The 26718-nt window shown below is 35.0% G+C and overlaps 1 protein-coding gene across 2 annotated transcripts in view; it reads right to left on the bottom strand.

Moving 5' to 3' along the window:
- Positions 1-26718, bottom strand: part of CWC27 (CWC27 spliceosome associated cyclophilin) — a 243507-nt gene that overhangs the window by 119604 nt on the left and 97185 nt on the right. For both annotated transcript variants that reach the window (XM_061189294.1, XM_061189295.1), the window contains exon 12: positions 11875-11978. In XM_061189294.1, coding sequence (XP_061045277.1) covers positions 11875-11978 — 104 coding nt within the window. The remainder of the gene's footprint in view (positions 1-11874; positions 11979-26718) is intronic.

The raw sequence follows: 26718 nt of genomic DNA, 5'->3' as shown, positions 1-26718 counted from the left end.
TGACCTTTTGCATTATTTCAATATAATTACTAGTATATCTTTATTTTATTTCTCCTATCTTATTTTGTACCATTATTTTTAATATCCTGTTCAGACTACATTTCGTTTTCTCTTTTTTCTTCTCTCCTTTTGGGTTCAATTTTTCCTTAATCCATCTTTTTCTCTACCAGTTTGGAAGTTATGACCTTTTCCAATTCTTTTAGTAGTTTTCTTTAAAATATTAACATGCATATTTACTGTGTTAAAGTCTAAAGTTAATTTGTATCTTTACCTTCTTACCAAATAAGAACCAATACAAGGACCACAGAATGCTTTTCCAAACTTCTTTTATCTGCTCCTCAAACTTATATTGTTATTATGTATTTTAACTTTATCTTCATTTTTAACACATTATTGTTATTTTATTCATTCAACGTTTATTTAGATTTACTCATATACCTACCACTTTCCACATTCCTTTCTCTTTGCAGTACAGATTTTCCATGTGGACTCACCTACCTTTTGCCTAAAGTATGTCCTAGAATTTCTTTTAGTGAAGGTATGCAGGTAGCAAAGTCTCTCCGTTTTTGTTTCTCTGAAGAATATTTTCTCTCAGTACACTGAAGATAATATCCTGTCTTACGTCCTCACTTGCTGCTGTTGAGAAATCAGTTCTTGCTTTTTTAAAGATGTCTTTTCTTTCCTGCTGCTTTTAAGGTCTCTGTGCTGAATGTTATAAAGTATTGTCATGATGTGTCTAGATCTGTATTTTTAAAGAAATATTTATTTATTTATTTTTTTGTCAGCGTCGAGTCTTAGTTATGGCAAGCAGTCTCTCTAGTTAAGGCACGCGAGCTCAGTAGTTGCAGTGCACAGGTTTAGTTGCCCCATGGCATGTGGGATCTTAGTTCCCCAACCAGGGATCGAACCCGCGTCCCCTGCATTGAAAGGCGGATTCTTAACCACTGGACCACCAGGGAAGTCCCTAGATCTGTATTTATTTTTATTTTTTATTTTTTAAAAATTTTTTTTTAAAAACAGAAACAATCACCATTTTTAAAAAATTAATTAATTTATTTATGGCTGTGTTGGGTCTTCGTTTCTGTGCGAGGGCTTTCTCCAGTTGTGGCAAGCGGGGGCCACTCTTCATTGCGGTGCGCGGGCCTCTCACTATCGCGGCCTCCCTTGTTGCGGAGCACAGGCTCCAGACGCGCAGGCTCAGCAATTGTGGCTCACGGGCCCAGCTGCTCCGCGGAATGTGGGATCTTCCCAGACCAGGGCTCGAACCCGTGTCCCCTGCATTGGCAGGCAGATTCTCAACCACTGCGCCACCAGGGAAGCCCTACTTTTATTTTTTTATCCTCTATACATTAAAAAACAAAAAACAAAACTTCTTTACTCTGTGAATTGATCTCTTTCATTAAAGAGAATTTTCAGCTATCATCTCTTCAACTATTGCCTCTATTTGCCCTTTGATCTCCTCCTAGAATTTGATTAGACATTTATTAGATTTTCTTTCTCTTCTTCCAGGTCTCCTATCTCTTGGGCTGAATTCTACAAAACGTTTTTTTTTTTTTTTTTTAAATACATTTATCTATTTATTTATTTTTGGCTGCGTTGGGTCTTCATTGCTGCACGTGGGCTTTCTCTAGTTGCGGTGAGCGGGGACTGCGGTGCACGGGCTTCTCATTGTGGTGGCTTCTCTTGTTGTGGAGCACGCGGCTCTAGAGCGCAGGCTCAGTAGCTGTGGTGCACGGGCTCAGTTGCTCCACGGCATGTGGGATCTTCCCAGACCAGGGCTTGAACCCGTGTCCCCTGCATTGGCAGGCGGATTCTTAACCACTGCGCCACCAGGGAAGCCCAAAATAATGTTTTCAATTCTATCTTTCAGTTCACTCATGTTCTTTTTAGCTGTGTCTAATTTGCTAAAATAACCTCTTGAATTTTTAATGTCAACTATTATATTTTTTATTTCCAGGAAATTTACTTACTTTGTTTTAAAATTCATTTGTTCTTTATATTTTAAACTTATCATTTCTTGAAATATATTACATATACTTACTTAACATTTAGTGTCTGAATAAAGTCTGAAGAATTTGTGAGTCTGATTCTGTTCTCTGTTGTTTCTATTAGCTTTTTGTCAGGGTGCCTGGATTGGTGTGTGTTTGTGTGTGTTTTCATTCAGAGCTACTCATTTTTTTTGAATTTTAAGAACAGGGCATGAAAGCAGGTTCCTCCTGAAAGGATTTATGTTTGCTTCTATCAGACTTATGTGGGCATTAAGAATCCAGGAGTACTCCCAACTAACTTCATGGCTGGAGGATTCTGAGGCCACCCAAGCAGGGTGAACTGGCACTCCAAACTGATGGGAAGACTGCTTGTGGCTAGACTTCCTAGGAAATGCTCTTGTCCCAAAATACTCTGTGCCATGATTTAAGACAGGAAGTTTTCCTTGTAGTCCTCTGATGGGTAAAGTGACTCTGTTTAATTCTCCCTGCCACTAATGATGAGATCCTTTGGGCCCCCAACTACATGGGACAGTCTTCTATTAGAGAGCCCCTACCTCAGGAAGACCTTAGGTTTTACATTCTCTCTTGGTGAGACCTCAAAAAACAATGCTCCAGTTCACCCAGTTTAGCAAATGTCACTAGAGTTAAAGCTGGACCTGGTTCCCCACTTACTTTTTTTAGTTCACACTTTTACTTATTCCCTGGTTTGAGTATTTCTTGTGGTTTTTTTTTTTTTTTTTAAGTTCATAGGAGCATATGAGAAGATGTTTTTATAGTATATCTAACATTTTTAGTTGTTTTTAGTGGGAGGATCAGTTTGGATTCTTAGTCCGCTACGTTGTTAGAAATGGACATTTTCTACAACATTACAATTTTTGTCATTCATTCCAAAATTACATGTTTAGTCTCTGAAAAGGCACAACAAGTATAATAATTATGTGCTCTTTAAAGGACTCTAGGTTTGTTGAGAAGGTTTTAAAAGAAACAATTACTCGCACTAAAACCAAAGTGGATTTTAATAAATGACAATTAAAAATTTACACTGTACCTACTCAAGATTGGATCAAATTGAAGAATGGAGTTGTGGAAAGAACACTGGACTGGAAACCTGGGGACCTCAGTTCTAGTCCTACTACTTCACTGTGTGATTTTGGGTAAGCCCCTTAATTGGCTGGCCTTTGGTTTCCTATATATAATAGAGGGGTAGGGCTGGATTCTCCTTTCAGGACCGAAACTCTGTGACTGCACAGAACTAGGTGATGTAGAGTATACTCAAAATAGAAGTTTCTGATGCTCAAGACACTGCTTAAGGCAAGCCTACTTTCACATTTTAAACATACTGCAGCATGTTTTAAATAAGCCTACACACTAGTGTGGCCATTAAAAAAAATCAGTATAAACTACTTTTGTACTTCAAATAGATTCTTAATGATTTTGACATGTTCTTAGTTCTGATAACGTCATTATTCTCTTCGTCCTTTCTGGCATTTCAAAATTTTTAATGTAGCTATTACAACTTATGGATTATCTGGTTTTTGCATGAAAAATTACTAATACTCAAAAGCTGCATCTGAATCATCTGCCAGGAGTTTATGTGAAGAATTTTGAAAATATAACCATTTAAAACTGTCAGCATATTGCATTAATCATTAAAAAAAAAATCAGCCTAATACCACACAGATTAAATTGTCCAAAGTAAGTTTTAATGCAACATATTCACAGGTTTACACTATAAAGTTGTGAAAAGAATATCTTTTTCAAATTTGATTAAGTGCTGCAAGATGTTGAAGAAACTCAGCACTCAAATGAATTATATGTTTGATGTCATTTTTGGCAAAGCCTCAGAAAATGTCACATAAAAGAAAAACATCTTACTTAAAATAAGGTCTTGACAGCAGTCTGGAATAGTTAACAACTCCATTCCCAAATGGGATTGCTGGTTATAATCAAACTTTTAATGATGGTATTAGTTCCCCCTTGAGACAATTTAAATACACAAACAAAACAAAAAACATGTGCACGCACACATACACAGCCCTCACCTCTTTTATTTTCTAAAGTGGACAAATTTATAATTATTTCAATTCAGGTTCCAAATATCTAATCTGATTACAAAGTTTCCTTGCAGATTTATCAGTAGCCACTTGAGAAATGACAAGACGGCAGGCTACCAGGCAATGTCAGTCAGTATTTTCTCATTTTGTTTTAATTTATGAGAGGTATAAATAATCCCCATCAGCGATGACTATGTAGACCCTGAGTGTCAGTGCCCTCACATCTTCTAAACCCTAGAGCTGAAAACAGTGGGAATTTTTCATCTCTCATTTACATTTATACAGTTTTTGTATCCATCATCTTCTAAATCTTACTCTGCCAGATATGAGAGAGTTAAGAGGAAGAAATACCTCTAAAAGCAACTTGTCCATTTAAGAGTTAACAGTCAATTTCACTTGGAAAGTTTGAAAAAAAAAGCATATTATGAAAAGCTTATGATAAAATAACATTATGGAAAATAATATACATGTGTGTTTCTGGCATGAAGATTAAAAAGTCCAGAAAAATAAATATCACAGAGTTAACCATGGCTGTCTTTGGAAGAAGTATTATGGGGTGATCTTTCTTTTTCTCCTTTATGCTTTTCTACATTTCTGATATTTTTGCAAAGGACATATGTTACTTTTACAATTGGAAGAAATAATACAGCTTTTTTTTTTTTTTTAAAGAGACAGTTATGCCCAAAGGTTAATACATACCTGTATCAATTAGCAAACCTATTTTTAATGGGTTAGGAATGGCATCGATATTAATAAAAAGAAGACAACTTGCAGTTACTAAAAATATAGCTTAAGGCTTTTGTCAAATTTCACACATTGGAATTATATCAGTCACCAGGCAGAAAGAATGCTTATTAAAAAAATTATATTAAGACAGTGAAGGGCAGCAAAGAGGTACCCCTAACACATTGGTTTTTAAAAGTAGCAAGAGATGAGTCCTAAGTAACTACTAGGAGGTCTGCAAGATGGCACAGAATGCAAGAAAATAAAATTAAACATGCCCATAGCATATGGTTATCAAAGTAAAGCTCAGCAAGATTTGTTCACGATAGCTAGTGAAAAGTTTGAGATGGACTGTCCAAAAAAGAACAAAGTACTTTATGGACTCTCACATTAAAGATGATCATCTCTTACTCACTGTATCAAAAGATTAAATTCTTGGTCTAATTGTGAGGGTATGTACATCTTTAAACTTGCTATACCCCTTTAAAAGTCTTTATTATTTTAAAAATTATATTTTTGAAAAACATACTGTTAAAAATAAAGCATGCTTTCTGGCACATAAAGGTAGTAAAATGCATTCAATAAAATTTCACTTGAGAGACTGTCCTGGCTACAAAGGGAAGCTTCATTTTTCTAGGACTTCTAGTAAATGAGGTGTTCCACACAATTACATATTTCAGATAAGAGAATCTTATATTTAACTGATTAAAATAATTAAAAACTTTTTTTTTTACCAATTAGGTTAGAACGATTGCCTATTCTCTGCCTTATTAAATAGTAATAAATAACATCTAGACTTTTCTTAATGAATCAGGATCAGTATAATGAGTGTCAATTATTTGAATACTGACCTGCTTTCAGAATATAATGAAGTATCATCTACAGTAAATATATCCATAATATTCCACTACTATGTTCTTGTGTTTCCTTACCTAATGTCAAGTGGTCATGTATCACCTCTTACTGCTACCTGAATGGATGTCCCTAGCCATGCCTTTCTCTCTCACTTTAAAAAATTTTATATTATTTTTAGTCCTATAAAATAGTAGGCTAGAAAGATCCACAGGGAAGTCCCTGCCCTGGGTTTTCTTTTGCTTGTTTATTTATTTATTTTCTAATCCTTGAGGTATACTTTATATACCATCAAGTTTACCCTTTTAAAGAGTACTGCCCCACACTTTTATTATTCTTTAATCTGTTTTTAACTTAGAACCAGGTAATCAGTTTATTAGCACCATGCCCAAAGTAAGAATAAATAGAGTACTATTGATGGCTGGACTGAGAGGCTTTCTATAAGTCAAGGGCAAATATACTTTCACTTTTCCATGTAAATAACATTAAAAGTTACCAATACATTAAGAGTAGACTACGGGAAAAATAGGTCTGATACTTCCAGCCTCCAGGAACAAAATGATGACTTAAGGCTCCCTGAAGAGAGCTAACTGCTTGGAAAACAGGACCAGTTTGCTCAGAGAGGAATTAATTCTACATGGTATCAGGCACAACATAGAGCTAACATTCCAGAAGGGTTTCTGTTTCTTATAAAAACCAAGATTAAGCTAGTTTAACATTATATGTTAGATAGATGAAAAGTAGTCAAAAACTATATACTTTCACAACCTATCAAGCCTGAGAGGCCCTAGTCTGACTTAATCCAGCATTAAAAAGATAGTTTGAAGAGACCTGAAATGGCCCAGTGCAATTTGAGAGGTACTAAGCACCTCAGGGATGTGTTTCATGAAGAGGCTTTAAAATTGTTTCTTGATTTACAAGCTCAGATTGCTCTTCCTCCTCTAATTTCTGGCGCTAGTCATAGAGCAGGTATTGTGTGCTTGGAACTTTGAAAAGAGGATCTGACACCTTATCTCCCTAGAGCTGATTAGAGAAGAAGTCCAAACGCGTATCTCTATGTGACTATGTTCAGTTTGGTGCTGCTTTTGATATGATGAAACTTAAAGAAATCTGGAAAGGACTTAGAGACATAATTTAACAAAAAGGATTATATAGTTTATTAAAGAACTTGACAGAGCCAACACAGGAAACCAACTATCTCCAATTAACTATCAATCTTATTCAAAATTTATTACCCCCTACAAAAATCCTATGCACAGGCCTGGATGATTTACAGTGGGACTAAAGAGACTCCCAGGCTGTAAACAGGATTGTCCTGCAGTACATCTCTTTTGACATTGCTGGTATCTGAAGTAAAACACCACATTCCTTGTTTATTTAAATTGGGATGTTAGAGCCTACTGCAGATTTTGTATTCAACTAAGAAATGTAATTTTTTTGAATTTTAGAGTCAAATTTCATGCTGCTATAAAAATTCTCATTATATGACTATAATAATGGCTGTATTCCTTCACATTCTATTTCTTTCATTTACTGAAGCCTTCTTTATACATTATCTGAGGCCTTTAAAAAGTAAATAGGTGGCAAAGCAATGGCAAAAATTATAAGGTTATATTTTTGTAGTGCTTTTCTCCATACACAGAGGCATAATTATATTTATTATCTGACAATATCTTTGTGATATAAGAAATAGCAGATCTTGAGCTTTACTGGGAAGACTGAAGAGAAAAATGGATGGTCCCATATACATTTTTACTACATAGAGAAGCTTTTTACTACATTGGTGTTAAAGAGATTAATACATTGACTCAATTATAAGTATATGCTTTCATACTAGGGCAGAGATGTTAAGAGGTTTCTGGGTTGTAGATCAATATTCTTTCTTAGGGGGCAGCTTTGTTGAGGCATAATTGGCATACAAATGAGCTGTACATGTTTGAACGTGTACAGTTTGATGGGTTTGGACATGTGTGTATACTCATGGCACTATCACTACAATCAGGTAATATCAAATGGCAATGTATTTTGGATTGTTTAATTGTATGAGGCCCAAAGTACTTATTGATGTAAAAGTAACAATCTTTCTTTCAAATGACTTTTAATTATTTTATTTTCTATCATAATGGAACTGAAGGAATTAATAAAGAGTAAATACAGCAAAACATTAAAAAAATTAAAATAGCACACCTTACTTATCTTAGAATTTCTATATGGAGAAACAGATGGATCCTGATTTCAAAGTAACTTGTCTCAGGTAATAGAATAGATTTAGAAGCAGAACTATGGTTAGAATATAAATTCCTAATTATCTATACAAATCTGGCTAAGGATCTAGCCCAGGAAATTGGATAAGGATTATAAAACCAAAGGAATATTACTCCCTGATCAAAGGTGATTTCCTAAGATGACAGAAGCCCTGAAAAAGTATCACATCTATTAGAGCACCTGGCTAAATGGGAGACCTCCATTCATGCAAGGACAAAACTAGGTAAATTAATGCACGGACATTAGAACACAAAGCTTTCTTGTACTTATGGGTTTCTTTGCAAGTGCTTTTAATGTGAGAATAATACATTAAATTCTAAAATAAAGTGGCAGTAGTCAGTAAGTGTTAGACTTGCCAGATTAATTCATAGAATCAGGAAATAATACTACTGGAAGCTTTACTTAAGAATGTACCTAAGTTCACACACACATACCTTTTAAGAAAGAATATGATTATAAAAATGCAACTGTGAAAACACAGTTAAGGAAAGCTTATTTTGAGATTTTAATTTATGTCATATTTATATGTAACCATATTGATTATAGGCTTTAACTCTAACACAGTATTAAAATTCATATTTTCAGGACTTCCCTGGTAGCGCAGTGGTTAAGAATCCGCTTACCAATGCAGGGGACACGGGTTCAATCCCGGAAGATACCACATGCCGCAGAGCAACTAACCCCGTGCGCCACAACTACTGAGCCTGTGCTCTAGAGCCCGTGAGCCACAACTACTGAGCCTATGTGCCACAACTACTGAAGCCCGCGGGCCTAGAGCCTGTGCTCCACAACAAGAGAAGCCACCACAATGAGAAGCCCGCGCACCGCAACGAAGAGTAGCCCCCGCTCGCCACAACTAGAGAAAGCCCACGTGCAGCAATGAAGATCCAATGCAGCCAAAAATAAATAAATTAATTAATTTAAAAAATAGGCTTAAAAAATTCATATTTTCAATTTGTAGATTTGGATAGAAAACAAAATGAAACCATGAATAACTATATTTTTCTCTTACAAATGTAAAATTATTATTTTTATATAGCACTGTAAATTTATTAAAGGTCTTCTCATTACCTAATTTACTTCTTACAAGCAACTTGAAGGATGCACAAGGCATTTTATCCCTGGATTTATGATAAGAAAATGGAGTCACTAAGGCTTAAATAACCTCACTGCTAGTAACTGAAATTGAGTCTTAATACTTTCCTGTTTACTTTGAAATATAATATTCCAAAGCATTCGTACAACCATTAGTGTTTCATATAATGAGCACCTAGTATTACTGTCAAAATTTGTATTAAAAATAGTAAATTCTTCTTAGTGAAGAATTCCAAGTAATAAAAGTAGTACTAATCAGGGAAATAGTCACCATTAGAACACCACAGTAAATAACTGTTGCCTAAAGGCAATATCCATCGATGGATGCTAAAATCAGTGTGAGGAAGCTTGAAAAGAAACAGGATATTTGTATAGTTGCAAAGTATCTTCCCCTCCAGTACTTATAATCTCAAAGGGAAAAAGAGTAACTTAACAGTGTAGCTACTAAGCAGAAACTACCTTAACCAAGTGATCATGGTAATATCACCAATAAAAAGACAACAGACATCTTGCTACCTCCGGTACAATGCACTGGGAAGGACATGCCACTTATGTGGCAATCTTTCCAAAAAATGCGTAGCCTCAATCTAATCATGAGAAAACATGAGACAAACTCAATTGAGACATTCTACAAAATATCTAACCAGTGTCAAGTTCATGAAAGACAAGAAAGGATTGAGGAACCGTCACAAATCAGAAGAGACTAAGGAGACATGATGACTAAATGCAATATGGAATTCTGGAAGGAATCACAGAACAGACAAAGGGCGCAGGTGGGAAAATTGGTGAAATTCTAAGAAGGTCTGCAGTTAGTAATAGTGCCGTGTTAATACTAATTGCTTGGTTTTGATCATTGTATTATGGTTACACAAGACCTTAACATTAAAGGTATCTGGAAACTCTCAATTTTTGTAACTTCTCTGTAAGTCTAAAATTATTTCAAAATAAAACAATAAAAAAATAAATAACATGGCCCATTCTGAGACTAGAAGAAAAACGATAGCAACCAAATGATTGCTTTTTTTGGGAAGTTAATTTTAACTGTCTCTCAGATTTAGGGAAAATCCAGGTATTTCTAGATGATACAAGAAAAATTAAATTCAGAAAAGTAATATATATATTACTATAAAAGTAATATATAATTCTCTTTCTAATTATGAAATAAAAAGATTTTTAACCTGGCTAACTTTCATATAAATAGACTGGAATAAGCTCCAGAAGAATCTTCTTTTTGTGTGTGTGTTAAGAAATCATTCTTTTAAGATTCAAATCTTTCTTTACCTAATTGTATTAAGTATTTCAAAGGCAGACAAATAAATCAACACAGCCTGTTTATGTCTAATACAGGCCTTAACCATACAGCTCTATTTCAGTAATTTCCTACTGCAATTCTCTCACTCCTACTAGATCATGAACTATGTACGAAGGCAAGGACCATCCACTGCCAACTTCATAGCCCTAGTCCATCATGGCTCTTCAGATGGGGTGGGAGAATAATAATTACTAGCTCAAAAATGAATAAAAAATTAAAATAAAACATCTTTCCAGTTAAAAGGAATTACTTTCATATACTTAAAATGCTTTTTAATTATAAGAAACAGTCCCCTGGGAAAATTATATATAAACTTAAAATTAAATAATCCTCACTGTATTCTTTCAAATACAATATTTGAAATCTTGTACTCTTTCAAATCTCAATATTGCCAATATAGCTTCTTTCTAATCTGGGTTACATTTTACCCATATGATCTAGTCACATATAAGCCTATCCTTTCCTTCAAATTCCATTTATAATTTGTGTCATTCTGGTGAGTTAACTTTTTAATAATTTGTTTCACTCAAACATATTTTGGTGATTCTAAGTTCTACATCAAGTACCTGCCTTTACTATAATAGTCACTGGGAACATGGTACAAATAATCTTAAGAACTATGAGTTTTAGATAGTTATGTGGTAATACTTGTGCTACTTAAGATAAATAATAATGCCTATGGCCAAATGCTGTACCACTGTTCTGTATTGGAATACATATTCTTTAAGGCTAGATATTACATCTTATGCTTTGATATATCTCCAGTGACTGTTATAGAACCTAGTAGATAAAAATATTCATGCTTTCCAAAAGCATGAGACTACACAAGATATATGCACAAAGCAAATTTGTTAAGCCAAATTTAGTGTACCTTATTAAAGGTAACAATCAAATTTCTGATCATGTTCACTGAATCTACAATGTATTTTATTATTGTAAAAAGAAGACAGATTAGAGAGTTCCAATTGTTATTTTGGAAATTGAATATGACATGTTTTATAGCTGAAACAGTTTTAAACTAAAGATCTTCAGTAAAAAAGCTTTTTTGAAGCTATTCTAGAGCTTTATTAAAAAAATCACAGTACAATAAAGAAATATTTAACCTGTATAAAAAGCAGCATATTATTTTGATCAGCTTTTGATCAGTTTTATCAATACTTTAGATTTTCTGTACCTAAACATAAGAGCAAAACCAAAACCAAACAAAAAACAAGAATTTGTATTTAATACTATTCAAACCAACGTACGAATAATGTCTATACACGTCTCATATATAGGGCCTAAACACTTTTCTTAAATGTTTTAAAGGGTATGCAATGTAAAAATGGACATTCTATCCTGTGTACTTCTAGATATGTGCTATGGCAACATTTAAGTTTTGCTTGATGTGAAGTACTCTGTTTATTAAGGAACACTAGTTACGATCATGTTTGATTGAATTTCCTTCTCAGACAAAAGTCCTAAGTGAAACTTAATTTTATTGGCTAACTGGCCAAAGAAAGCATTAAACAACAACAACAAAACTCAACTCAGGAGAGAGGGAATTAGTACCAAGTGAAAATATAAGCTTGATAACTGCCCTTACCTTCACTTCTTTGTTCTGCTTGTTTTGCTGCATTTTCCACTTTCTTTTGTTTTGCTGCTAAGAGTTCCCGCTTTAATTGTCTTGCTTCTTTTCTGAGCTCTTCGCTATAAAGCAAAAACAATTATATAAGTATATAATAGACTGAAAGAGAAAGTTGTTTAGCAGAAACAACTAAATCTAGTTGTCAGGTACACTAAATCTCTAAGAAAAACAAAGTGAATAATGTAATTCATTTTGTTTCTGTGTATGTGTATTTGTGGTATGGAAACATACTTAAAGGATATATTAAAAGTTGTGATTTTCATAATAGCAATATAATATGAGTTACTATGAAATATAGCCCCCTTCAAATATATCAAACAGTTGGTAAGTGATAAATGAACTATTGTTCTCCCTCTAATTTACTTGCAAATTTAACATTCTGGTTTCAGTTTAATAATTCATGGAGATTCCAAATCAAAACAAACTTTTTAATATAAATACTATTCACTAAACCTGGGCATACACAAAAACATTTGGCTTCGAAACTTGTTGAATTCCTGAACTGGCACCAATAACTACCATTTATTAAGCAATTATTATATGCTAGGAGCAGTGCTAATTTTTTTTTAACTCAATTAATTTTTAACCCATTTGATATCACAATTTGCCAAATAATTTCCTCTCCTGTGAAACCTATCAGGCTGAGGTATTTTGATAATTAATACAATCATATATTAAAGGCAAATGGAGATGTAAGTTGTTGGCTTCACTGTAAGTCACTTGTTAAGTGACTGGGTTCTACAGGCCACTTTTAGGGCAGGAGATTCAAATTCAAGTCTTGGAAAAAAGTATTAACTGCCCATGTCATTAACCCTGAGGGTCACTTGTGAATAGTTAAAACTATGCATTTTATATTTGTGAATGTCAGGCACCCACTCTATTTTCCACAAGATAGAGTGGGTCACGGAGACTAAGAACACGGTAGCCCAAGGAGGCACCCCATTCTGGAATGTTCTCTAAAGATAATCAAGGTTTAGCAAAATCCTAAGTCTAAATAGTTCCCTACTGATTCAGCCTTTAGTGCTTCCTCCTAAACCCCAAATCTCATACTTTTTTACTTCTGTCCTGTATTAGAGTCACCAAACTGATAGGTCTTACAATGTGCATGACTCAGTTCTTTTCACCTTTTTTCCATATCAAACACACACAGCTTGGCCTCCAAGGTCCTCAATTCTGAAACTTCCCTCTTTGATCAAAATCCACTATGTTTTTAGCTTTCTCAGTCTTTCATTCCTACTAAACTTATGCTCACTCTTTTAATAATGAAAGCCAACTCCTTAATCGTAGTTCACAGTCCACCAGTCTTATTCTAACCCGGTCGTCTCTCTATCCATTCTGGATGCTATGGTCAGTCATTTCACTGATGTCCTCACCAGAACCCTTAATTTTCTTGATTTGTTTGGCCTGATGGATACATCATAATCACCTGGAAGAACTTGTTAAAACATGTTTGGGGAGACACATCTCCAGAAAATATTATTTCTTTAGATGTGAGATGTTGCCTAGGAATTTGCTCCTGTGACAAGTTACCCAGGTGACTCTAACATGAACTCAGGTTGGGACCCAATGCATTAGGACCTTACTATAGAAATTATCTTCTCTTTCTTATAACTTCAAGCACTCCCACTTCACTAATCCTTTCATTCAGCCAACAGCATGCTCAAATTTCCCTGTACTCTGCTCCAATCAAGAGATTGCTATCTTTACAAGTGAACTCCTCGCTTGAAAGAATAGTTTATATACAGAGTCTAATTCATCAACCTCTAACTTCTTAATCTCTTGCAATCTATCCTTCTTATACTCTATTGAAACTGCTTCTATATCAATCAAATTCAATGTCCTTTTCTCAGTCCTCCTCTTCCTCTTTGGCCTTTCTATCATTCAATGATAAGAACTACTTCTTTCTGAAATTCTATCAGACTATGTACCACTTTAGAGTCTTGATTCTCTAATTCTCCTCCGAATTACTCTTTCTCTTCTCATCCTATAATTGTTGGCATCTTTCTCATTTCTATACCCTGTACGCCAGCATTTTTATCTAATCTTATAACATAAGCTATCACTTTTATAATGGGTTATTTCCAAATCTAGACATTTTGCCCTACATTTCTAACTATCTATTACAAACTTCTGTGTACATTAGTGCTGTCCAACAGAAATATAAGGTAAGACACATATACAATTTTAAGTTTCCTAGCAGCCACATTAAAAAAAAAATGGTGAAAAGAAATGGGTTAAATTAATTTTAAAAACATATTTTATTTAACTCAATAACTCAAAATATCCAAGATATTATTATTTCAACATGCAACCAATATGAGAATATTAATATTTTACATTCTTTTTTTTTTGTACTAACTCTTCCAAATGCAGTGTATATTTAACACTTACAGGACATCTCAATTCAAACTAGCCACGTGTCAAGGGCTTAGATCCAGATGGATGCTTGAGGCTAGATGTCACAAGAATTACAAACTCTCTATGTCAAAACTCCAAGCCAGCTCCTTCCTGGCCAAATCTGTCCCTTCTCCTGAAGTCCCTATTTGATCGTGAAACCATTTTCCTCCTAATGACCAAACTCTGAACTTCCCCTGGGACTGTTCACCCTCCCTTTCACTGAATCACCGTAGAGGTATGTCATCTTCCAATCTCTCTCACATGTAACTGCTCCTCTTGACTCTCATCATCAATGCCTAGTTTAGGCTCTCAGGATCTATTTCTCTGATAAATGTAATTACGTCCTATCTCTTGACGTTATGTGAAAACAGAGAATAGCAACCACATCTTTGCTCCATCCACTAAATACCTTTACCTTTTTATTATACTAGTTTAAAAAATTTTTACTTTGGTAAGTAATTCAGGAAACTCAGATGATATTTTCTGAAGACTAAGGCCTTGAGGGGAAGATTATTTTGAAAGTTGAAGAAGAAATGCTACATGATGGCTGAACAAAACTAGTTATTAGAGTGATCTGAAGTATGCAAAGAATGAGAGGCAATGAGAGTATAACTATTGTAGAGTCGGTAGAGCACAGTCATTAAAAAGATTAACTTAGGGTTCAGAAAGTCCTGACTTAAAAGCCAACTCCATCACTTATTGTCTGGGAGACCTAACAACAATTATTTAACTTCTCTGAGTCTCAGCTTCCTCAACTATAAAATCAGAGTAAGGTATCTGAAATATTGGGCATTCAATACATGTTCAACAAATGATGGCTATTATTATTCAGATCTTATGTTCGAAACAGTACTACAGTTAAGGGCTGTTTGTCAAGTAGGAATATTTCATTATATTATTTATTATAAACGAATGCTACCTCTACTCCATATGGAGATCAACCCTGTTTGTAATTTTTAAAAAGGGCAATGAATGTGTAATGCCAGCTTCTAAAAATCTATCCTTAAATAGTAAAAGATTTAGATACACTATTGAAGTAGCCATAATAATATACAAACTGAACAATGATGAATAAGAACTCAAAAAAGACAAAGCGAGACAGAGAAGGTTTAGGTCTTTACAGATTATTAAAGTACGTTTTCATTATACTGAATTTTTCAAGTAATTAAAAATTTACAACATTGTCAAAATCTTTCAGATTATTCAAACAACACCATTTGTTAGTACTTGTGGAATCCATAACTCTTGGAATGAAGTGCAAGTTTTTAACCTAGTCTTTAGATCGCAGTCCAGTTTTAGGGTTTCCAATCTTACATTCTCTGGAATATAATTTTATCCACTGGTAATAGAATATATTTGAATCTGTTAAAATGAGAATGAAAATTGTAAGCCTGGAGTATATGTCACCTTATACTGTTTACAAAGCAATCATACAAACTATGGGCTTGCTTGAGTCTAGGCAGCATCTTTTTGGCTCCCTCAAAGCCTAGTTTCTACTTGTATGGTAAAAGAAATAGCTTCTATAAGCTACTATTAACTCTAAGCTAATTAATTTTTTCCTAATAGGTAGGTCTCTAATTTGGATTCATTTGAATTTTAACATGGTTTGTATGACATCACCATTATCCATCAAATAATTCTGCATTGTATATATTTTTAATCTGGTAAATCTGTAGTATACTCTGTTCCAATGAAAAAAAGAATTCCTTAAAAACATCATCCCAATAAAATATCAGGAGCCTAGAAACTATAGTAGCCTTTATATACTTAGTAATAGCAAAGAAATTACTAATTCATTCAGCAATTTCTGGAGCATCTAATATCTGTACTGTACCATTCTGAGTGATGACACAGAAATCAAGATGAATAAGGAGGGAAAGGAATCTAACTTTGTTAGGTTCTTTTTTTTTTTAAATAAATAAATTTATTTATTTATTTATTTTTGGCTGTGTTGGGTCTTCGTTTCTGTGCGAGGGCTTTCTCTAGTTGCGGCGAGCGGGGGCCACTCTTCATCGCGGTGCGTGGGCCTCTCACTATCTCGGCCTCTCTTGTTGCGGAGCACAGGCTCCAGACGCGCAGGCTCAGTAGTTGTGGCTCACGGGCCCAGTTGCTCTGTGGCATGTGGGATCTTCCCAAACCAGGGCTTGAACCCGCGTCCCCTGCATTGGCAGGCGGATTCTCAACCACTGCGCCACCAGGGAAGCCCTGTTAGGTTCTTTAAACCAGTTACCTCCCTTACCACTTAATCTTCTCAATAACCTGTGATATAGGCATTTTATAGGGAAGAAGGCTGAGGCTTACAGAGCTTAAATACTAAGCCTGAAGTCACACAATCTATCAGAAAGTGAAAGAGCTAGAAACTGAAAATGAGATTGTCTGAATTCTAAGTCTATGCTCTTTTCATTATGGTATAACTGAAACCTTGAGAAAGTCTCCAAGGAGCCTAAATTCCAAAGAGAGAGATAAATCATGTACATAAATAATAATAACAGTACATAATAGAAAGCAATAACTGCCATGACAAAGAAATGACTGAAGCATTTTGAAATTCTGAGGAAAGAATACTATACACTAAATAAGGGATGGCTTCATAGAGGAGGCATTTGAAGTGGACCCCGAAAGATGAGTAGAAGTTGGCCAAGAGGAGATACAATGAAAGGCATCCAAGCAGTGTGTCTTAAAGACGGGAGATGGTAAAACATAGGGTGCACGTTAAAACATTATGCTATAGCATAGATGATTTAAAGGGGGACGGGGACTAGAAACAAAAGATAGAGCTAGGAAGAGAGCCTGGGGCAAAGTCTAAATGCTAGGTATTTGTGAGGAGCCCAGGTGAGAATGTTGTCCTTCCATTTTTTCCACAACTTTGAGCGTCCATTTCTTTTTTTTTTTTACAACCAATTTCTCAGTGGCTCTTGTCTTCATTGTATCCACTATCCACCTATTTTACTACCTTACCAGTAACCCACACATTCCTTAAACTGCTGTCCTAGAAGAAGTACCTTCTTCACAAACTTCAGTGGCTTCCCTTTAGATCATAACTTAGACCTTCAGAAGAATCCAACTTTGTTGACCCCTGACCTCTAACCTTTTGCGACCTCAGACCTAGTGCCATGCTTGATCTCGTTCTACCTTTTGGATATTCTTTCTCTGTTTCCACTGGCTTTTACTCTTCCACCTCCTGCTTCTCAAATTTAGGTGCTTCTTAGTAGCCTAGTCTCAACCCTCTCTTTTTTTCTTCTCTTCTTTAGAAATTTCATCCATGTTCAGGATTTCAATTCTATTTTCTTAATGCAGTCAAAGTGTAAAAGCCAGATCGTTAGCCTATGCTCTTTACACATTTCTACTTTCAAGCTTAAATTCACATTTCCAACTGCCAGATGGATACTTCAATTAGTATCCCACAAATGCATCAAATTTACCAAGTCAGATTGATCATTTTGGCTACTCAAAAAACACCACCTCATTTTCTCTCTCCTTTCTTTGATAAGCCACCAGAACGCTGGTTGTCAGGCCCATCTTCTAGTATTGCTCTCTTACTCTCTACAGCTATTTAGTAGCCACATTCTTCCTCCTTTACAAAGTCTCTTCCTTTCTGTGGTTAGTGACAGCTGTTTAGGCTTTTGTGACTTCACTATAACCACAGTCTCCTACTTGGTCTATGTGCTTCTGGTCTGACCTTTCTTCCATTCATTTTGCACACTTAGGCCAAATCTTACAATTCTACTCCCTAATCTTTTGAACTCCCTAAGTCCTATTGAATTGTGCACTAATTTCTTTCCCAAGCATTCAAGTCCCTCTTACGAGCTACCTTCAAACTGCTTTTTCAACTTTATCTATCACAGATCCTCTACGGTTACTCTAAATTTCAGCCAAAACACACTAGTCATAATTACCTTGGCAAACTTTGAGCTTCAGCACATACACGCCTTTGTTCATGCCATTTCCATTACCTAAAATTGTCTTTTCTCCCTATTACTGCCAACTAAAGTCTTCCTCATTTTTCAAGGCTTCATGGAGAAAGTGGCACTAGAGCACAGCTTTGGGGCAAAGTTTTCAAGCTCACTGTACCTCAGTTTTCTCATCTGTAAGTTCTGACTATATTCAGCCTATTATTATAACAAAGCTGATGCAAAGATTAAGGATTAAAATGAGTTAAGAGCACTATTAGGTGCTTAGAAGGCAGTTTTTTTTTTTTTTAAATAAAATATACTACAACCAACTCATGACTATTAAATTACATAAGCAATTTAAAGAATTAAAACTTTAAATAAAAATCAATCATCTTAAGTAAAATGATACTAGTTACTATACTATTAAAGATACATACTCTAATCTCATTGATGGGTTGTTTTATCTTCTTATGGCCAATGTCCATTCCAAAAGAGTAAATACAACTTTTGTATAAAAACAGGAGACATGTTTATCAGAACACCTAGACTCAACATCATTATATGGTCACAGGAAAGCAATTAATCCTCCTTTGCCTCAGTTTTATCATCACCTAAGAACAGTCTGAGGAAGGTGTAAATTAATATTTCTAAAATGCATAATCACAATTATAAATGTAAAAAGTGATTATACTCTGCAGATCATTCTATTTCAAGTCCTCTGGATTTAGGATCTTAAAGTCCATAATCTAAGGAAATGGCGAGATGCTGAATATAGTCTTCACCTTAGACACAAAGAAGTTGAAGTATAGAGATGGTAACAGTTTTTTTTTCAATATTGCCTAAGTCAGTAACAATACCGTAAATATGATACAGACATCCTAATTCTTTATGCAGTTTTTCACTTAATGTGCTTACTACCCACTGAATGAAAAGTACATTTAGACTTGAGTACCTTATTTTTAAGCTGAACAACAGAAGACAATATGAATAAGTAACTACGCAGGAAAGTTTTTATACCTACAGTATATTTATATTTTTATCGGACTGTTTATATACTTTATAAAAGTTAAAAATCTTGCAATTTTTTTTTAATCGTACAGCTTTTCAACTTGAGATTGAGGATTTAAAATGTCAGTGACAAGTATCCTGCATGATTTTCAGTCAGTTTTTATTTTTTCCCAGATGCTTTTCTCATTTTCTCCAGTTTCCAGGAATGTGCCTTAGGAAAATTTTGAGTTATATCTGTTCTTTTTTCTTATGGCATGAGAAATATTATCTTAATATAAGGGTGGTGAACTCAAACACTGACCTCCTCTAACATTCACCTTCAAAAAGAAAAAAAGGTAAAGTTATCAAGACCTGAGTATTTGACATGCTTTTGAAGAGAACTTTAATCTACAAAAATGAAATGGACTATGTATACATATCTTCTTAACACATACGATGGTAAATGAATTTGCTTAGAGACTTTGTTAAGCAAGCTGACGGCTAAACACATGTCCATTACAGATCACTGCTTCTTGGACCATGGATGTAGTACTTGCAGTTAGCTTAAGCCTGCTATTTCCCAACATCTGATAAGAATTCATAACACATGGAAATGATTGCAAGCCAAACAGTACAGCCTTCATGGTTTTTAGTCTGTCGCTTTAATCACAAAGATACCGAATCTGTTTGTAATGAAACAACAGCTTGGCTGTTGATGAAATCATAAAATAGCCGTAATAAAAGCCCATCATAAGTATTAAAACTAAAAATGTATGGCACGATTTTTAGTATGGTATCATCAGCAGGAGCAGAGATGCAGGTTAAACATGTATCAGGAAAGTATTTCAGTATGCTATAGCTTATACATTAATTTTGAAAATATATACAGGAAATAAAAAAACAAATTAAATCATGGAACCCCTGATTTGTGTGTTCAAACTCTGTTCTACCTATTATTAGCAGGATGGTCTTAGACAACTAAGTTAACCAATCTAAGTCTGTTTTCTCATCTTGAAATGAGAATAAAAGTAAGGTTGTAAGGAAGAAACATGATTCCATGGAAATTACTTAGAGTACTTAACACGGTGCTCGGCCCAAATATGTGCTCAACATGAGTTTGCTTCTTCTATTATTATCATTATCGTTCTCTCCAGCACCAACACTACTTCTATTCTTACTATTTACAGAATCAATTACTGACAAAATGAGACCTCAGGCTAACTAAAGAGATCAAAAAGGCAAACCCTTCCATTTTTCTCATGGATGCATAGATTTCAAAAGCTTACCGATAAGTTTTTCTGTTTGATGTACTGCTTGGATTAAATATCATATACTATGAAAATAAGAAATATAACAGTAGAAAAAAAACCCTAAAAATTACAAAATTCTTATACCTTAATTCTGGTCACTAAACACTTGGAATGGAATTGCTTATTTTCATTCATTATAGTCTAGTTGAGAAGGTAAGGAGTAAATAAGTCAACAAGGAAATGTATATATATATATATATATATATATATATATATACACACACATACACATTTATAATTTCTAAGAGGAAGATTAACAGAGAACCTATATTATTTTATCTAAGTGATCTTGGAAGCATCTATCAGGAGATAAAATTTAATATGAGAGATAATGTTCCACATGTCCTTTATATTGTTACATCAATATGTAGGAAAAGAAAGACTATAATCCCTATCCATAAGTACACAATCCCTATCCATAAGTACACTGAAATTTGAAAAGAAGGAAGAATTTAAATGCACCTGCATCTGGCCTTTAGACTTACAATCTTACTCCTTTCATATGGAAGATCACATTTATTTTTAAATAAAAAGTTGAGACATTTGATATAGATTGTCATTAATCTTTACAAGACCTCCTTCAAATCTTAGAAAATCTTATTGTCTTTTCCAAAACAGACTAAAGAGTAAATCCTGCACCAAATCATAAAATATCCATGATAACCATAGGTGATATTGTTATTTTCTCTAAACACCAAGTAATAAGTTCTGAATCAAACATGTTATTTCACAGCAAGAACTTGGCTTAGCTGATATTTGACAGAAGTGGAGTAAATCTGTTGTGGCAGAAATTCGGTCTTTAGCCATATGTCTATTCCATAATCCAACTTTACAAAATGATATTAACTCAATATGAAAAACAAATGAGATTTCCAATTCCAGTAAGGCAGCATACCAGGAAAACCCGAAAACTCTCTTACAAATACCTAGGAGTGCTGAATAAAGTACATTAAAAAAAAAAAACAACCTTTAAATGCATAGCTTAGCTCACTAAAAACACGCATATCTGAAAAAGTGCATAGCTTAGCTCACTAAAAACACGCATATCTGAAAACACGCATAACACAGGATGCAAAACACAGAGAGAAAAACATCAACAACTATGAGAGATTAAAAGACATGGAAGACAGAGTGAGAAGGTCCACCACATGTATAAGTGGAATCGCAGAAAGAGAAAATAGAGAGAATGAAATGGAGACAATAATGTCTGAGAATTTTCCAAAACTGATAAAAAACATTAGTCTTCAGATTCAGGAAGCTCAGTAAATTCAAGCAGGATAAATAAAAGGAAAATCCAAATGTAGACATATCATAGTCAAAATGCAGAGCACCATAAAACAACCAGCAGAAATTAATAAGGATAAATCACTTCAAATTAAGTTCACCTTTTTCTTTGACAGAGAAAGTAGACTGCCATATTGTGAGAATAAAGTAGTCATGGACTTATGCAACATAAGACATAAATGATGTCTTTCATTACAGCCATTAAAGCAGAGAACAAATAATGCCTGGCTGCTTGAGCAAAAATGATTATGAATTAGTCCTTACTAGTGCAACTATTCCAAGAATGCTAAATAACAGGTCAAAGTTAGTTTTGAGATATATTTCTACTAAGATACTGTACACTAGGTCCTTACCATATTTTGGCATATGATGTTGCATTGAATATAAAGTAGAAGACAAACCAATTACAGGTAGAGGGTATATGTATGGGTCCAGGAGGTAGGAGGGGTAACAGCAGCAGCAAGAAAGAAGGAGACAGTGAGGCATTTAGTTGACAGCACAATCTGAGTCAACACTGTGATGTGACTGTCAAAAAATGTGTATGGTCATTAGGTCTCATTAAGAGAAGTACAGTATTCCCAACATGTGTATGTTATACCTTTTGTAATTGTTCCGCAGTCCTTGGATGTTCTGTTCTGTTTGTTCAGTCTTTGTTCTCTTCACTTTTCAGTTTTTAAGGATTCTATTGAAATACCCTCTAGCTCAGAGATTCTTTCCTCTGAGTCCAGTCTGCTAATAAGCCCATCAAAGGCATTCTTCATTTCTCTTACAGTGTTTTTGATCTGTAGCATTTCTTTTGCTCCTTTCTTAAGATTTTCATGTCTCTGCTAACACTGCCTATCTGTTCTTTCATGCTGTCTACTTTATCCATTAGAGCCCTTAGCATATTAATCATAGTTGTTTCAAATTACCAGTCTGATAATTCCAACATCCCTGCCATGTCTGGTTCTGATGTTTGCTTTATCTCTTCAAATTGTGTTTTGCCTTTTGGTATACCTTATAATTTTTTCTTGATAGCCAGATATTATGTACTGGTAAAAGGTACTGCTGTAAATAGGACTTTAGTAATGTGGTAGTGAGGTATGGGGAAAGGGGATGTGTCCTATGGTCCTATGATTAAGCCTCAAGTCTTTTAGTGATACTATGCCTCTGGGCTGTGAACTTCACAAATGTTTCTCAGGTTTTTTCTCCTCCCTTAGGTGGGGGCAGGATGGTTAGAATGGGCTGCATTTGGGTGTTTCAATTCTCCAACATGGAGGGTTAGAGCCAGCTGAAGTTGGTTATTTCCCTTCTCCCAGGTCCATTAAGCTCTGATAACCCACAGCAGGTTGAGCTCTGGGTAACTGGTTTCCCCTGAAGGAAAACAAAAAGAACAGAGTGCTCTGGCCTAAGTCAAAATGGTTCCTTTTCCTCTCCCCCTGAAGGAAGTAGTAGGGGATTTATTTCTGTGAGATTTACTGTGAGAACCTAGTTAAGCTCTCAGAGGTAAATCTCACAATATTGTGGGGCCCCCCTATGACCGGGTGTCCCTGGAGTTTTTAACTCTCAAACTTAGCCACACTGAGCATCCAGCAACTTGTCAATTATAGTTCAGGTTTCCTATCCCAGCACTGGTTCCCATGCAATTTCTGCTTGTCTTCAGATAAACTAAACTCCCTGTATTCACTTGTCTGTCCCTCCATCTTGGGGGGCAGCAGTTTGCCCTGTGTCCTCACATCTCCTAGTGATCCAAGAAGAGAGAAAAGCAAGGTTAAATAGATAATTTTATTAAAAGAGAATATTATATTTTATTTTACTTGAATGTAACACAAAAATACTAAATGGAAGTAGATCAAGAAATTTCTAATTTTTATATGTTTCTTTGTCTCAAGAGGTTTCCTAAGAAATTTCTCCATTTTATGAAAAAATGTTATGAAAATATTAAGAGAATGGAGTCACTTTTTTAAACTACATGATTTAATTTCAGTTTATACTGATTAAACTGCCCTAAAGGTTGAGGAAATTAGTATACTTGACATTTTTTCCACCTTTTCCTTCCTTCATTTTCCAATTTGGGTTATATTAGTGTTTTTAAATTGTCAATGTCCACAGCATCTATGCACAAAATTTTCACAGTTGTACAGTCTTAGTTTTCTATTTAAATGAATTCATTGTTCACCACCATCTCTTTTACCCCAGTACTTCTCTCTGGTCCTGAGTTCAAGAGATGGTTGGAATAATGTTCACTTATTGTTAATGACAGTTATTTCTGGATGTTTTTAGTCGAGTTTTCATTTTGGGTTTCCTATTTTCTTCTCTCTTGGATATACTGCCGTAATTTTTTATGGCATCATTTTTACAAAAAACTAAAGTCACTAAAGAAAATTTAGTGAGCTACATTTATCACAGTATCTGACACTGTGAGTATGCTCTGTAGTATATGCTAAATAAAAATAGGCATAAATTAAGGGAGAAATGGTATCAGAATACTAATCCTGGAAACCACCAGAGGGAGGTGTGGGAGCTAGGAAAGAGGAGAAATTTTGTGAGAAGAAAGACATCTCAAATGTAGCACATAGGATAAAAATCACTAAGAAAAACGACATCAGATAAAATAATGTCTACCTAAAAAGGATGAGGTCGTTTTTGTGAAGGTCATAGTTACTCAGTGACAGAAAAGCATTATGTAAATTATTTATTAAAGATTTACTATTTCTCACAGTATTCTTGCCTTGTTAAGTTTGCTTTCATGACATCAAAATGATTTCAACATTATGTAAAAGAATGAAAACATAAACAAATGATTTTAAGTACAGTACATGGTATGGATTATATAAGGAAAAGAAATTGAGGCAAAAGTTTTTCTGGCATTCATCTAGACTTTTATCAGTATGGATTAGAATTATATAAATTGGCTTCTAGAGAACCATTAAGTTTTATACAGTGTTTTACAAATGGAGTTGCATGTAGATGTTCCTCTTAAATCACTGAAACTTTTCACATTTTAAGTTTAGGGACTACTGTCCCTGCCCTTCTTATCCAATGCATGCAGAGATGTTGAGGTCCCTCCTTCATCTACAAGCCCACTTCACATGCCTCCTGAACCACTTATGATGAAGACAAAAAGTATATTATGAGCTTCTATTACACTCAAGAATGAGTCACTCTGTTTTAGGTCTATAATCAAGTACACCTAAGTGTAGCCTTTCTGATAATAACTACAAGATGATGGTGGTGGTGATGATGATGATGATATTACTAATGTACCCTGTTTTCCTAACCCTAATTTCAGACTCTCCTCACTGCGTGGGTGGGAGTTCCCAAGTCCTCCGGGAAGTACTTTGTGTGTTTTTTCAGGAGAGAAGAACCATTAGATAAATGATGCTTTTGCTTACCTGACTTTGAAAATTGCCCTTCCTTACTGCCTTGTATAATTGGCAAGCTTGTACTCTTCTGGTACAGATGCCTTCCTAAATCAAGCTCACCATATCCTTTTGACCTTGGGGCTGTGGTTTGCTTGACTTCAAATCACTCTCCGAACTAGAGCCAGGATAATTTTTTAAAGTTCAAATTTGATCTCATTGCTTACTTGCTACACAGCACCCCTTAATTCTCAAAGTCCATATTCATTAACTCTACTACAAGGTTTTTCATGATTTCAGATCTGTTTTATTATTCAGCTCTAGCTCTGGTGCCTCACTCCCTTTGTGCATTCCACATATTCTAAAATCCTATTAGTTCGTAGAACGTGTCATAATCTTTGACACCTACTCCTCATGGCCTAAAATATTCGTCCCTCTTACATCCTTCCTCCACATACATTTATCCTCAGATCTCAGCTTTCATGTCACTTTCCCCACAAAGACTTCTGAACTCCTGATACTGGTACACAATCTCCCTATATTTATCCTTACTGTCACACTTACCATATCATATTTTAACTGCCTGTTACTTCTTTGTAATCTCCATTAGTCCAATAAAACTGAGTCACTTCACTTTTTTTTTTTTAAATAAATAAATTTACTTATTTATTTATTTTTGGCTGCATTGGGTCTTTGTTGCTGCGTGTGGGCTTTAGTTGCGGCGAGCAGGGGCTACGCTTTGTTGCGGTGTGTGGGCTTCTCATTGCGGTGGCTTCTCTTGTTGCGGAGCACGGGCTCTAGGCATGTGGGCTTCAGTACTTGTGGCACGTGGGCTCAGTAGGTGTGGCTCGCAGGCTCTAGAGCGCAGGCTCAGTAGTTGTGGTGCACAGGCTTAGTTGCTCTGGGGCATGTGAGATCTTCCCAGACCAGGCCTCGAACCCGTGTCCCCTGCATTGGCAGGAGGATTCTTAATCACTGCACCACCAGGGAAGTCCAAGTCACTTCACTTTTACAACCCTAATAACTAGCACAGAATCTGACACATAAGCAGTATTCAGCATTCAGTAAATATGTCAAATTGAACTAAATTGCTGGTGGCGCTAATTTTTCTTCTAAATTGCCTAGCGTGGCAATTTTTCTTCATTCTGGTAGGTGAAAAAAGTACATTTAACACTAAAAAATAATTCCTTTCTCTTAATCACTGACAACATGTATCAATACTAAATGTATGTACCCTGAGCTCAGCAATTCCAGGCATTCATCCTAAGGACTGCGAAGTGTTCAAGCACCTGGACAAGTGCAAAAAAAAAGAATGTGCTGGCTGTTTATTATAACACCGTTAAAAATAGGAAATATCTATTTAAAATAATTACACTATAAAATATAGATTACATAATAGAGACAAAGTATCATTCAATTTATATAAAACCATGTGTTTGTGTGTGCATGCCAACACACAAAAACAAAAACAGAGAAAGATTTGAAAGTAAGTTTACCGAATGAAAACAATGATTAGCTCTGTAGAGTGTAATACCATGTGACTTAATGATTTTATAAACTCTCAATGCTGATTCTAAAGATAAACCTATT

The sequence above is a fragment of the Eubalaena glacialis genome, chromosome 4 (assembly GCF_028564815.1).
Source record: "Eubalaena glacialis isolate mEubGla1 chromosome 4, mEubGla1.1.hap2.+ XY, whole genome shotgun sequence".
Classification (NCBI taxonomy): Eukaryota; Metazoa; Chordata; class Mammalia; order Artiodactyla; family Balaenidae; genus Eubalaena; species Eubalaena glacialis.
This window is presented reverse-complemented; position numbering and strand designations above follow the sequence as displayed.